The sequence below is a fragment of the Bufo bufo genome, chromosome 5 (assembly GCF_905171765.1).
Source record: "Bufo bufo chromosome 5, aBufBuf1.1, whole genome shotgun sequence".
NCBI classification, from domain to species: domain Eukaryota; kingdom Metazoa; phylum Chordata; class Amphibia; order Anura; family Bufonidae; genus Bufo; species Bufo bufo.
The window spans coordinates 488,482,196-488,497,794 of record NC_053393.1 but is presented as its reverse complement, the minus strand read 5'-3'; the positions used below and the strand labels follow the sequence as shown (position 1 = coordinate 488,497,794).

At 42.9% G+C, this 15,599-nt stretch overlaps 1 protein-coding gene across 1 annotated transcript in view; it reads left to right on the top strand.

The window, feature by feature from the left end:
* Positions 1-15,599, top strand: part of ADARB2 (adenosine deaminase RNA specific B2 (inactive)) — a 761,328-nt gene that overhangs the window by 735,080 nt on the left and 10,649 nt on the right. Inside the window, exon 10 of the mRNA XM_040434228.1 lies at positions 3,976-4,154. Within this exon, the coding sequence (XP_040290162.1) occupies positions 3,976-4,154 (179 nt within the window). The remainder of the gene's footprint in view (positions 1-3,975; positions 4,155-15,599) is intronic.

Sequence of the window (15,599 nt, the reverse complement as noted above, 5' to 3'; positions counted from 1 at the left end):
GGGGCAGTCCGCCCCTGAAACGCGTAGACCAATATAAATAAAGACCCACTTTATTTTATCTATTTGAGTCCTGTCTTCTGCAGCAGCGCCGCTTTTTATAAGGTTCATTTTTTATACCTATCCACTAAACAGTTGTTTTGGCCACGCCTAATGTTTTTTCTATCTCTCTGATGGGTTTGTTTTGTTTTTTCAGCCTAATGATGGCTTGCTTCATTGATAGTGACAGCTCTTTGGATCTCATCTTGAGAGTTGACAGCAACAGATTCCAAATGCAAATAGCACACTTGAAATGAACTCTGGACCTTTTATCTGCTCATTGTAATTGGGATAAGGAGGGAATAACACACACCTGGCCACGGAACAGCTGAGAAGCCAATTGTCCCATTACTTTTGATCCCTTATCAAGTGGGAGGCACATATGCAAACTGTTGTAATTCCTACACCGTTCACCTGATTTGGATGTAAATACCCTCAAATTAAAGCTGACAGTCTGCAGTTAAAAGCACATCTTGTTCGTTTCATTTCAAATCCATTGTGGTGGTGTATAGAGCCCAAAAATTTTGAATTGTGTCGATGTCCCAATATTTATGGACCTGACTGTATATATATATATATATATATATATTAGTGTTGAGCACGAATATTCGAATAGCGAATATTAATCGCGAATATCGCAACTTCGATAATTCGCGAATATTACGAATATACTGCTATATATTTGTTATATCGAATATTCGTCATTTTTTACATCTGAACAAATTATTCCTTCCTGCTTAAAATGCTTGTGGTCAAAGAGTCATTGGCCCACAAGCAAGAAGCAGGGAGGAATCATGACTTTAGATGTTGAAAAAATATGAATATTCTAGAAAACGAATATATAGCACCATAGCGAATATATTCGTTTTGAAATTTTTTAGAATATTCGTCTTTTTTTTTCTCTTCAAACAATACAGTTAAACCTATTTGGCATACTCCTCTCCACAAGCGTCCCCGTCACTATGGGAACGCCTGGTGGTTAGAATATACCATCGGATCTGAGTTAGATCGTGAAAACTCAAATCCGATGGTATATTCTAATACAGAGGCATTCCCATGGTGATGGGGACGCTTGAAGTTAGAGTCTACCAACAGGCGCATACATACTGGGCCCTGCTGCCTGGCGGCACCTGACCTCTGACAGGGTGCTGTGATCCACACAATTAACCCCTCAGGTGCCACACTTGTCTGGATGGGTTGTAAAATACAGGCATGGAAAGAAATTGATCACATCAAAAAGACACATGAGTCAACCCCACAATAAATAGCTCTTCATGTCTAAACCTCATGGACCTTGCGAATATGACATAAAGGAGCTAGGGGAATATTGTCCTTAAAGAGTTTGTCCAGCTTCTACAAAAATTTTACCTGGTTCCAAGATGACACTGTGCTTAACATAAAAAAATCTACTCATCTGCTCCGAGCTGCTCCATTCGCCGAGGGTTTAGTCCTGTTCCTTCTGGTCCCCAGGGTGTGAACTTCAACACCTCTGTGACCAATGACTGATCTCAGCACTTACATATTCCTTAGCAGCATGTTATTGCTGGGTCACATGCCATTGAAGACACGCAACTGCAGTGATTGGCCACAGTTATGCATGTGATCCCATCTGGAAATTTACATGCCGGAGATTTGAAGCAATAGGACCAGACCCTCTGCACTGGAGTGGAGTGGAGGGTAGCAGATGAGTGAATTTTTTATGTTATGTACTATCTGGGTCATAGGTAATAGGTACAATTGTAGTAAGGTCATAGGTAAAACATTTCTCTAGAAACTTGAGCTACAGTATATACAGTATCATGGAAGTTAGCATAAAATAAACATAAAATATGGAAAACAACATGAACATAAAATATGAAAAAAAAACCGCTGCCTTTCATATCTTAAAGGAGCAAACCTCTACATTGGGTTATACTTAGTGCACGGTCTGAGGGGGTGGAGCATTACACAAGGATTTAAACGCTACTGAAGGCAGAAGCTATGCATCGCTCCCTCAATTCCTGCACTAGGCATAATTCAGTTTATCAGTTTTTACAGGAGTGATCCTTTAACTCTTCACCCACTAACAACGAAAAAAAAAGTCAGTCGTGCATACCGACACAGAGCCTTGCAATTAAAATGCTAAGCACTAGAATCCATTCTTTTTACATTTGGACTGTTTAACTGAAGATATGAACTTATCTTTAGTAAGTTAAATAATTGCTGCCAAATTTCCTGTCTTGAATCAGATATGATCTGAGCTGAATCGGGAATTGTGACGGCGAGAGCTTTATTCACACTGGTTTGGTGACATTTTCGATCACATCATTACTTAATGAACAGCCCTGGCCGACAGACACTGCATGTTTTGCTGGCATTTTGTAGGATATTAATAAAAAATGCCATTTAATGATGGCAGGACAAATGTTCTTATCTACATATTACAAAAAGACGTCAGCTGCGCACGAGGGTGGCACCATGGTGTTTCCATGGTGCTGTATTTAATGGAGGTTTAATAGAAAGTTTAAGATGATTAGAAGGATTTCTGGAGATGGATGATTTCCAAATAGTTAGCTTTCTAAGTCAAGTGAGCATAATAGGCTGTTTTATAGAATACTATGGGAAAAAATAGCAATACACACAATACTGAATAATGAAATCACAGAATTTATGTGATGTTTCATCCATCTGTGACCATTTATTGCAATACATAAATAATTCGATATTTTCCTGGTATCATGCGTAAGTAAATTTTCATCTCATTGACCCAAATTGTAAAGGTGTAATATTCACACTTAATACCTCACCTTAAAATTACTGCTGTTTTTTTCAGAGGAAACCCCATGTGCTCTGCTACTTGAGCCTTAGGGCTTATGCACCATGCGCACAGTTCCTGAGCAGCGGCACACAAAGTGTCTACACTCCCGTGTTCCAGAGCGGTAGACACCTCTTGTGCCACCACATGGTGCCACCACCCGTCACCACATTTTAGAGGAGTTCTCATTTAGATGCAGTGCTTCTAGGGGAGAATATTTCTCTAACATGGCATATGATGCAGTAAGGAACAATGCCATGTGAATCCAACTGAACGGTGTGAGACTGGGTTTCCCTGGGCTCACCAATTCTCGGGGGACAACACTTATGTCATCAATATTGTCTAATAGATTTTGATTCAAAGAAATAGACTCTAGTAGCAAGTGATTGGCTCCAAAGCCAACTGCCAACATATGGCATCACAACCTGGGGCCACCAGAGGATCCTCTGGTACTCTGGTGGGCCAGTCCAGTGCTGCAACTGATGAGGAACAGTTATCAAGACTGGCCTTCCCAGTGAGATATGCCTAATTTATTACATGGCAGATGCCTCTTAATAAATTAGGCACATCTCTGGCAGTCTGTGCACCAGAAAGTGAAGTCTACACCATCCAGCTATAACTTACACCAGTTTCTGGAGTAAGTTCTAGTAAATCTGGCAGGCTGTGTGAAGCCCTTCCGCTCCCACTAAGCCTTGGCTCTTTTATTTCCACTTTAGAAAAGTGACGAGAATCTAAAAAAATTCACAAATTATGGCACAAATATGAAGTGTGCAATAATTTGTAACTTATATTTATAGTCAATATTAGCGCGTAGGCAGTGGCATACCATGGAGGCAAAACTCATGTTTACTTTATACCACCTATTAGTTAGCACAAAATGGATTATCTTAAGCCATGCACCCTTTCCCATTAAACTACACAGCTTTCTTGCTACGTTATGCCACCCCCTTCCATGGCAGGTGAGACACAGTGGAATTTTCTTTTTGGTTTACTTGCTTCATAAATGTGTCTAAAATGAGATGTGCCAACGTTTGGCACATGTTACCCCAGAATTCAGGTACAGCCACAATGATAGATGTGGGCTAGTGTCATTACAGTAGTTCTTCTTTTTGTTTTTGATGGTTCTTCTTTTTGTTTTTGGGCAGGTATAAGCAATGCTCAAGCTCGTCAACCAGGAAAATCGCTAGATTTTAGCATGAACTGGATTATGGGAAGTTCAGATCTGGAAGTTATTAATGCAACAACAGGGAAAAGAAGCTGTGGAAGTTCATCCAGACTCTGCAAGCACTTACTATATGTTCGGTGGTCGAGGCTTTATGGAAAGGTACAGTATCTGTTCACAGTTCATCTTTAATATATAGCTATTAAAATGTATCCTCCCCATACTGATTAATTGTTTGCCAGTAGCAGACTGTGATTAGACAGCATGATCTGCCGCCGGTAAATGATGATTTTAAAACCATCTGAAAGATTGCGATTGTTCGATGAACGAGCATTTGCTGCAGTATAACACAGACAGATCATCGCTAATGAGCGTTCCTACGAATGCTTGTCAGCGATGATCTGCCCTACAATTGGCTGTTGTAATACAGCCTTTAGGTGTGTAAAGAGTTTACTAAACTATGATTAAAGATATGTACAAAATATAACATACTGTACAGAGTTAAGTAAGTAACAGTCAACAATGCCGTGAACAATTGAGCGAGATCCCATCGACCAGTGCCCAATGTGGCACCCTGCCAACGCTCATATGATACAAAGAGATGTGGTGGTAGCAATACACATTTTAGGCTGAGTTCACACTTTGGCTATAAGATCAGTTATTTCCATCAGTTATTGTGAGCCAAAACCAGGTGTGGGTCAAAACCACAGAACAGGTGCATATCTTTCCCTTATACCTTATATCTGAGTAGGCTTCACTACTGGCTTTAGCTCACAATAACTGATTGAAATAACTGACCAGATAACTGAAGTGTGAACTCAGCCTTATCCTGATGATGTCTTCAATGGAGTCCCAAACTCTTTGTTACATATCTTAATGTTTCCTTGCCTCCTGGCCCCTCTTAAAGGTCTTTAGCATGCAGTACATATGTACAGTAACTTCAGACTTCAGAAATGTGTGGGTACCAGGTACCACTAACCAACTACATTATGTCACAACCAGACAGTTGAGAAGCTCTGACAGGAGCCTTTCAGATCCTCCTCCTTGAATTTCTTTGTTTTGGTTGAGTTCCTCATCTCGTTAGTCTATCTCAGCTGTCATGCAGTTGGACTGATTGCTGCCCTTTAAGTTCCTCCCCAGAATGCAGTAGTGTGCGGCTTATACAACTTCCTGGAGTGTGTGTGCATGCTGTTCCTAGTTCTCAGTCCACAGTCCCCAGTCGTCTGCAAGATAAGTGCTGTTTATGTATTTATGATTTTCTGTTTTCTGGATCCAGGTGACCCTGACTCCCTCCGTGTCTGTGTAGGGATCCGGTGATCGTATCCCCTCACTATTGTAGGGTCTTCAGGTGTAAGATAGTCGAGGTACGTGGATATGCGCCCATCCACCTTTGGGGTGGTCGCATAGGCTGAGCAATAAGGGAGAGCGGCAGGTCTCATGCAGGGGTCTCCCTTTTGTTCCCTAGTTGTGGATCCAGTGAGTCATTGTTTATATTGTATTGTCTTGTTTCCTGTACACCATCCGTGACATTATAAGCCGCCAAAACCGTCTCAAGCATGGATCCGGTTTCACTTTTGGCTGAGCGCTTCCAGGGTCTTTCATTGGAGGTAGCTGATCTCCGTAAGACTTTTTCTCAGTTTCAAGTGACCGGTTCAGCTTGCGTTCATGGAGTTTGTTCTGAGCCTAAGATCTCGCTCCCGGATACGTTCTCCGGGCGTAGTGAGTATTTTGTGCGTTTTAGAGAGGCTTGCAAACTCCATTTTCGCCTTCTTCCCCATTCCTCTGGTGATGAAGAACGGAGGGTGGGGATCATTATATCGCTGCTCAGGGGTAACGCTCAATCCTGGGCCTTTTCGCTGCCGGAGGGGGCACGGCCCCTCCGTTCAGTGGATGAATTCTTTTTAGCCCTGGGTCAGATATATGATGATCCGGATCGTATTGCTCTGGCTGAGTCTAGACTACGTCTGTTATGCCAGGGTAAACAATCCGCAGAGATATACTGCTCAGAATTTCGGAGATGGGCAGCTGATACTGGTTGGAATGATGCTGCACTCCGAAGTCAATTTTGCCATGGTCTTTCAGAGGGATTGAAAGATGCATTTGCCTTTTATGAGAGACCTACCTCCTTGGATTCTGCTATATCTCAGGCTGTTCGTATTGACAGGCGTCTTAGAGAGAGAGGAGAGATCTCTCCTTCCTGTCATACTCAGTCCCGGGACAGTGCAGCGGTCTCTTTCTGTGCGCAGGGGTCTCAGTCGCTGTCAGCCCCTTCTGAGCAGGAGCCCATGCAGCTGGGGTTGATTGCCTCTGACAATAGAAGATTCAGCCCGCATGGGAGGGTTTGTTTTTGTTGTGGAGGTATAAATCATTTGGCAAATGTTTGTCCCTCTAGGAGATTCAGGCAGTCTTCTGGGAGTAATAAAGAAACAAAAAGGAAAAAATCTTTTAAAAATGTTCCGTCTGTTACTATTGGCAGGGTTGAGGCGGAAATTGAAGGTTTTCCGTTTGCTTGTAGTTCCCGTTTTGTCCTGCCTGCTAGGGTGGCGCTAGAGAGCAAGAGCATTTTTTGTGAGATTTTTGTGGATAGTGGAGCAGCTGTCAATCTCATTGATAATCAATTTGCAATAACTCATGGTTTCCAGGTATGCACTTTGGGAAAGGATATTCCTGTTTTTGCTATTGATTCCGCTCCACTTTCTCAGAAATCATTAAAGGGCATAGTTCACAATATTCGTTTAATTGTGAGTGATGCTCATGTTGAGGATGTGTCATGTTTTGTCCTTAGCGGTTTGCCTACTCCTCTAGTGTTGGGGCTACCCTGGCTCACTAAACATAACCCCACCATTGATTGGCAAGCGAGGCAAATAAATGGTTGGAGTGACTTTTGCAGAGAGAATTGCCTCATGACATCTGTTTCTGAGGTTTCTACTAAGACTGTACCACCTTTCCTCTCTGAATTTTCGGATGTCTTCTCTGAGAGTGGAGTTCAGGATTTGCCCCCACACAGGGAGTACGATTGCCCTATTAATCTCATCCCAGGCGCCAAACTGCCTAAATCTCGTTTATACAATCTTTCCCAACCTGAAAGGGTCGCTATGCATGCTTATATCTCTGAGAGTCTGAGAAAAGGACACATACGACCCTCGAAGTCACCTGTTGCCGCTGGTTTTTTCTTTGTTAAGAAAAAAGATGGTTCTTTAAGACCTTGTCTGGATTTCAGGGAGCTGAACAGTATCACTATTCGTGACCCTTATCCGCTTCCTCTGATCCCAGACCTGTTTAACCAGGTTGTTGGGGCTAAAATCTTTTCCAAATTAGACCTAAGAGGGGCATACAACCTGGTCAGGGTCAGAGAAGGAGACGAATGGAAGACGGCTTTCAATACCCCTGAGGGCCATTTTGAGAATTTGGTTATGCCTTTTGGTTTGATGAATGCCCCAGCCGTTTTTCAGCATTTCGTGAACAGCATTTTTTATCATTTAATGGAAAAATTTGTATTAGTGTATTTGGATGACATTTTGATTTTTTCTCCTGATTTCAAGACTCATAAGGAACACTTACGTCAGGTCTTGCTCATCCTGCGGGAGAATAAATTATATGCGAAACTGGAAAAATGTGTGTTTGCGGTTCCAGAAATTCAATTTCTGGGGTTTCTTCTCTCCGCTTCTGGTTTTCGCATGGACCCCGAGAAGGTCCGCGCTGTGCTTGAGTGGGAGCTTCCTGAGAATCAGAAGGCGCTGATGCGTTTTTTGGGCTTTGCCAATTATTACAGGAAATTTATTTTGAATTATTCCTCTGTTGTTAAACCACTCACTAATATGACCAGAAAGGGGGTAGATTTTTCTTCCTGGTCGGTAGAGGCGCGTAAGGCTTTTTCTAATATCAAGGAGAGTTTTGCTTCCGCTCCCATCCTGGTACAACCTGATATTTCGTTACCCTTCATAGTTGAGGTTGATGCTTCTGAGGTAGGGGTGGGTGCGGTCTTGTCTCAGGGTTCCTCTCCTGCCAAATGGCAACCATGTGCCTTTTTCTCGAAGAAACTCTCCTCCGCAGAGAGAAATTATGATGTGGGAGATAGGGAATTGTTGGCCATCAAGTTGGCTTTTGAGGAATGGCGCCATTGGCTAGAGGGAGCCAGACACCCTATTACCGTGTTTACTGACCATAAAAATCTGGCCTACTTAGAGTCAGCCAAGCGTCTGAACCCGAGACAGGCCAGATGGTCTTTGTTCTTTTCAAGGTTTAATTTTGTTGTCACGTTCCGCCCTGGGGTTAAGAATGTGAAGGCAGATGCCCTGTCACGTTGTTTTCCGGGAGGTGGGAATTTTGAAGACCCGGGTCCCATTTTGGCTGAAGATGTGGTGGTCTCTGCTCTTTTTCCTGAATTGGAGGCAGAGGTGCAGGCAGCCCAGTCAGAGGCTCCTGATCTTTGTCCTCCTGGGAGGTTGTTTGTGCCTCTCGCTTTGAGACACAAGATTTTTAAGGAACACCACGATACGGTCCTTGCTGGGCACCCGGGGGCAAGAGCCACACTGGATCTCATCGCTCGGAGATTCTGGTGGCCTGCGCTTCGTAAGTCGGTTGAGGGTTTTGTGGCAGCTTGCGAGACTTGCGCTCGTGCCAAAGTCCCTCATTCACGGCCATCAGGTCCTCTCCTTCCCTTACCCATTCCTTCCCGTCCTTGGACACATCTGTCCATGGACTTCATAACGGACTTGCCTCGTTCCTCGGGGAAGACTGTGATTCTGGTGGTGGTGGACCGTTTTAGCAAAATGGTGCATTTCATCCCTTTTCCTGGTTTGCCCAATGCTAAGACGCTGGCGCAGGCATTTATTGACCACATTGTCAAATTGCATGGTATTCCTTCAGACATAGTCTCTGATAGGGGCACGCAGTTTGTTTCCAGATTCTGGAAGGCTTTCTGTTCTCGCTTGGGGGTTCGGTTGTCATTCTCTTCTGCTTTCCACCCGCAGTCGAATGGCCAGACAGAGCGCGTCAATCAGAGTCTGGAGACATATCTGCGCTGTTTTGTGGCGGAGAATCAGGAGGATTGGTGTTCTTTTTTGTCCCTTGCTGAGTTTTCTTTAAATAACCGTCGTCAGGAGTCCTCTGATAAGTCACCATTTTTTGGTGCATATGGGTTTCATCCGCAGTTTGGGACTTTCTCGGGAGAGGGGTCTTCTGGTTTACCTGATGAGGACAGATTCTCCTCGTCTTTGTCATCTATTTGGCAAAAGATTCAGGATAATCTAAAGAGCATGAGTGAGAGATATAAGCGTGTGGCAGATAAGAGACGTGTGCCTGGTCCGGACCTGAATGTTGGTGATCTGGTGTGGTTGTCTACCAAGAATATCAAATTAAAGGTTCCCTCCTGGAAGTTGGGTCCTAGGTTTATTGGGCCTTACAAGATCCTGTCTGTCATCAATCCTGTTGCCTACCGTCTTGATCTTCCTCAGACTTGGAAGATCCATAATGTTTTTCATAAGTCCTTATTGAAACCTTATGGTCAACCTATTGTACCCTCGCCTTTGCCTCCTCCTCCGATTATGGTTGATGGAAATCTTGAATTTCAGGTCTCTAGGATTGTGGATTCTCGTCTTGTCCGCGGTTCCCTCCAGTACCTCGTTCATTGGGAGGGTTATGGTCCTGAGGAGAGGATGTGGGTCCCAGTGACGGACATTAAGGCCACTCGTCTCATCAGGGCTTTCCATAGGTCTCATCCTGAGAAGGTGGGCCCTGAGTGTCCGGAGTCCACTCGTAGAGGGAGGGGTACTGTCACAACCAGACAGTTGAGAAACTCTGACAGGAGCCTTTCAGATCCTCCTCCTTGAATTTCTTTGTTTTGGTTGAGTTCCTCATCTCGTTAGTCTATCTCAGCTGTCATGCAGTTGGACTGATTGCTGCCCTTTAAGTTCCTCCCCAGAATGCAGTAGTGTGCGGCTTATACAACTTCCTGGAGTGTGTGTGCATGCTGTTCCTAGTTCTCAGTCCACAGTCCCCAGTCGTCTGCAAGATAAGTGCTGTTTATGTATTTATGATTTTCTGTTTTCTGGATCCAGGTGACCCTGACTCCCTCCGTGTCTGTGTAGGGAGCCGGTGGTCGTATCCCCTCACTATTGTAGGGTCTTCAGGTGTAAGATAGTCGAGGTACGTGGATATGCGCCCATCCACCTTTGGGGTGGTCGCATAGGCTGAGCAATAAGGGAGAGCGGCAGGTCTCATGCAGGGGTCTCCCTTTTGTTCCTTAGTTGTAGATCCAGTGAGTCATTGTTTATATTGTATTGTCTTGTTTCCTGTACACCATCCGTGACACATTATAAGAAATTAAATTGGAAAGAACCACTAAAATACCTGTCTATGTAGATGCTTTTAAATTTTATGTGCTGGATTTTTTATTTTTTATTTTTTAATAGCACTTTTATATTCCTATGCAGTATATATAAAATGTTTTACAAACACATACTGGCCAAACTAAAAACAAAAAACTAGTGAGCTGCATATATTAGGAAAGAAACCCTGTGCCCGTATGAGCTTACAATCTATGGAGTGTATTAAGAGTCTACAAATGATGCCATAAGCCATTTGCATTGTGAATAGTTTTAATATTTAAAAGGATTTTGTGGGATTTTATGGACTGTAAAACCTTAATTCTGCAGGATTCTGCATGATTGTTAGCTGCCTGACTGAAAAACGGCTGGTATTCCGACCACAAAAATTTAATTTGCTGTGTGATAAATTTATCACATCAAGAGTTTTTTCCCCCCGAGAAAATATGGATCAATGGTGGCCTGAAATAAAAATGTTTGCTGGTATTATTATTGTGTGTTTTTCTGCCTCTGCTGAAGCAGCCTGCTGGATTTAAACACACAGATGTAAAACTAGCCTTAGGGAATATGATAGGGCAGCCTAAAGTGATACGTTTTTAGGGCACGCCTAAAATTGTAGATATTGGGAATTAACTTGATTGTCTAGGGTAGAGCATTCCGGAGAACTGGCGCAGCTTGAAAGAAGTCTTAAAGATGAGAGTGGGAGACAGGGGACTCTTCTTACAAAAAGGGATTGTCCAAAGGGAACCGCCCTTTTGGGGATGGTTTCATACAGCTACATTTTCCTTTTTTTTTCTGTTCCAAAAAAACGCTGCAACCAGATGGACAAATTTTTGAGATATGTTTCTGGGTCCTTGGCATTTTTTTCCTTAAAGCAGCATGCTCCAGGTAGGCATTTTCCCTAGGCTTCTCTATAGGACTTGCCTGAAAACAATACCACTTAAAATTTTAATTTAAAAAAAAACACGTGCTTGCAAAACCCACATTCATGGGAGGTTTTGCAAGTAAAAATAAAATTATAAATCTACTATGTGTGAAGGAAGCTCACCTATATTTTTTTCAGCCAGTTAAAACCAGATATCAGCTCATCTCCTTTTTTCTAATCTGTTTTTATTTTCTGATTGCAGATTTTTTTTAATTCTATTTCCTGAACATGATTATGGGGGCGGACATCTTGCCGGAATCCCCATGTTCCATAGACACAATGGACAGGAAGGGACCACATTGACTTCTATGGGAGAGTTTTTTAGGCATGCTCTGTGACCTGTGCAGGGGTCATTGTGTAAGGATGGGGAGTAGATAAGCTGTGACAATCTCCTACTGTGAATGGTGGATCCTGTGTTATCTATGTATAGGTGATATCTGTTATTGTAATCATGCCTGGATTGATAATATTAATGCGAAGACTGATAAAGTCGGAAAAGTCATCTTTTGGGCCGGAAACACCAGAGCGGGACAGCACTCTGCTGTTTCAGTAGCTCCCATTGCAGTGCATGAGATCTACAGAAACAGTGTAGTACAGCAAGCTGTATGGTTCCCCGGATACAGCATAGTTCTATACCAATAAGAATTACTTAGATTCAAAATCAGTGTTCATCATACTATTCACTGCTTACTGTAGTTTTGGAGGTGTTTTCAAGCTGACAAAATTCCTTAATTTTACTATTATTGGCCTATCCTTAGGATAAGACTTCAATGTCTTATCGGTGGGGGTTCCGACACTCACACTCCCGTCTATCAGTTGTCCTGAGTAGCTCTGGTACCAGATGTCTGAGCCATCCTCTGCTCCAGTGGGAGCAGCACTGCAGTAAACATGTCCATGCTCTACACAATGGACAGAGCTGTGTAGTTCCAGTGCTGACTTCCGGAGCAACTCGAGAACACTTCATTGGTAGAGTGCTGGTTGTTGGATCCCCTCCAGTCAGATAGTGATGGCTTATCATGAGTCTGGTATTGCAGCTCATCTCCATTGGAGTCAATGGGGCAGAGCTGCATTGCTGCACACAACCTGTGGACAGGTGTGGTGCTGTTTTTGGAAGAAAGCAGACAAGTTTTTCTAATTCTGGACAAGCCCTTTAAGACTGTCAGAGGATATAGAGAAAGCATATAGCGGATATAGAGAAAGCATATAGCTCCATCATTGTGACCCTTCATCACCCTGGTCGTCCACCCAGATTAAAGTGCTGTTACTGTATCTTCAGTACATGTCATCTATATCAGATTGGTGGGGGTACAACTCCCAGGATCCCCGCCGATCAGCTGTTTAAAGACGTAGCGGATTTCCTCTCCAGATTTACCTGTGCATCGTCTCACTTGTAGAGGCTGCGAATAGTAATTACAACTCATCATCCCATTCAAGTGAGATGACGCATAGGTATTTTTGAAGCCGGAGCATCACTTGCATGACCGCCGCTACCTCTTCATACAGCTGATCGGCGGGAGTCATACCTCCACCGATCTGATATTGATGACTTAAGCCTCATGCCGACGTCCGTGGAACACAGTTCGTGAGATACCGCATTGGCATCCTGCGTAGTGCAGGAGCGCACGGCGTCATTGGTTGCTATGACGCTGTGCGCTTTGTGCCGCCGCCGAAGTACAGTAATACAATAGTATGATCTATACTAGTGTATTACTGTACTGCGGCGGCACAAAGCATAGAGCGTCATAGCAACCAATGACGCCATGCGCTCCTGCACTAAGCAGGATGCCAGTCCGGTATCTCACGGACCGTGTTCAACGGACGTCAGCATGAGGCTTTATCCTGTGGATAGGTCATCAGTATCTTTGTACTGCACAACCCCTTTAACCTTCAGGTCTTATATTTTACATAAATCAAAGAAAGCTTGAAAGACAAGAGAGTGATCACATACCGTATGTACGCATCCTATCATAATCCTGATCCCGTTACATGGTCCATTGCACTGTGATGACTGTTGATCAGATAGCAGAATGTGGAATCCGATATTTATACCGCTCTCATCATAACAGTAATCTCAGTTCTTTTCCTGCCGTTCTCTAATGCTCTCAGGTACTTATCCCAGACAGAGATAAATAACTGACAAACACATTTTACATAGTCCGTTAACTACAAGAATCTCTCCGACCACATTTAACAATCCTATTCTCCAATATTTATGTGCATTTTAAGGCTGGCAATTAGAAACCAGTCAGTGAATGAGCTAATTGAATTCCTAAACAAAAGCTTTCTCCATTACTCACGACGACTTACGTTATTGCTCCTGATATTGACAAAATAATTCATTTTACTTAAGCTGCAAAGGATATATTGGCACTTGAGATTCTCTCCCTTGTTACTTCATATAATAAATCATTTGAAGTACTAGTCAATTAAATTCTCGTATAGATAAGATTTCCGTAAAACACAAGGGAAAATGTAACCCTTCTGTCGCTGGATGTAAATCACCCTCCAGAACATTATGGTGTTTTATTGCTTTACCTTTGTTTATTTATTTATTTATTTATTTATTTGTCACTTTGAGTTTTAATAAAAAAAATACCACTTTATTAGACCTTTTGGGAATTCTACGCACAAGACTTTTCCTGCTCCTTTGTGTTATTAGTCACCGGTATGTCTTGGGTACTAAGATTCACTAGAATGCATTTTTATTTTGTCACTAAGGACAGAATTCATAAAGCCACAATCTTCGGTACTGCTCTCTCAACAATTTAAGACATTCGTCAGCCGGCAACACACAATCCCCCTGCAGTGCAAAGGATCAAGGCCTAATGAAGTTTGGCTTATGAACCTTTTAACAGCTGCGTTCTGCCTGGAGATGTGTGTTTGTTCTATCCCCTTTAAAGGTCTCAATATTTGTCAGGTAAAGAGCATTGGGGCTTCGGAGCGTTATAAGAAAAAAAAACTTATATGGTTAAAGAAATAGAAAAGCAGCGTATGTTTAGAGTGTTTCTATTAAATGGACATTATGTTTTTAAGAAAGGTTACTTAAAGGGTTTCTGTCACCCCACAAAACTCATTTTTTTTTTTTTGGATAGTTAGATTCCTTATAGGGCGATATAGGAGAATATAATAGTCTTACTTACTTTCATGCGGCCGATTCTTTATAAAACGAAGTTTTAAAATATGTAAATGAGGGCTCTACCAGCAAGTAGGGCGTCTACTTGCTGGTAGCCGCAGCAGCAATCCGCCCCCTCGCCGTGTTGATTGACAGGGCCAGCCGTGATCTCCTCCTCCGGCCGGCCCTGTCAGTAATTCAAAATTCGCGCGCCTCTGGTCATTCGGCGCAGGCGCTCTGAGATGAGGAGGCTCGTCTCCTCAGTGCGCCTGCGCCAATGACATCACCGAAAGAGAAGACGTCATCGGCGCAGGCGCACTGAGGGAGTGCTGAGGAGACGAGCCTCCTCATCTCAGAGCGCCTGCGCCGAATGACCAGAGGCGCACGATTTTTGAATTACTGACAGGGCCGGCCGGAGGAGGAGATCCCGGCTGGCCCTGTCAATCAACACGGCGAGGGGGCGGTTTTCTGCTGCGGCTACCAGCAAGTAGACGCCCTACTTGCTGGTAGAGCCCTCATTTACATATTATAAAACTTTGTTTTATAAAGAATCGGCCGCATGAAAGTAAGTAAGACCATTATATTCTCCTATATCGCCCTATAAGGAATCTAACTATCCCAAAAAAAAAATATGACTTTTGTGGGGTGACAGAAACCCTTTAACCACCTCAGCCCCCAGTGCTTAAACACCCTGAAAGACCAGGCCACTTTTTACACTTCTGACCTACACTACTTTCACCATTTATTGCTCGGTCATGCAACTTACCACCCAAATGAATTTTACCTCCTTTTCTTCTCACTAATAGAGCTTTCATTTGGTGGTATTTCATTGCTGCTGACATTTTTACTTCTTTTGTTATTAATCGAAATTTAACGATTTTTTTGCAAAAAAATGACATTTTTCACTTTCAGTTGTAAAATTTTGCAAAAAAAAACGACATCCATATATAAATTTTGCTCTAAATTTATTGTTCTACATGTCTTTGATAAAAAAAAAATGTTTGGGTAAAAAAAAAATGGTTTGGGTAAAAGTTATAGCGTTTACAAACTATGGTACAAAAATGTGAATTTCCGCTTTTTGAAGCAGCTCTGACTTTCTGAGCACCTGTCATGTTTCCTGAGGTTCTACAATGCCCAGACAGTACAAACACCCCACAAATGACCCCATTTCGGAAAGTACACACCCTAAGGTATTCGCTGATGGGCATAGTGAGTTCATAGAACTTTTTATTTTTTGTCACAAG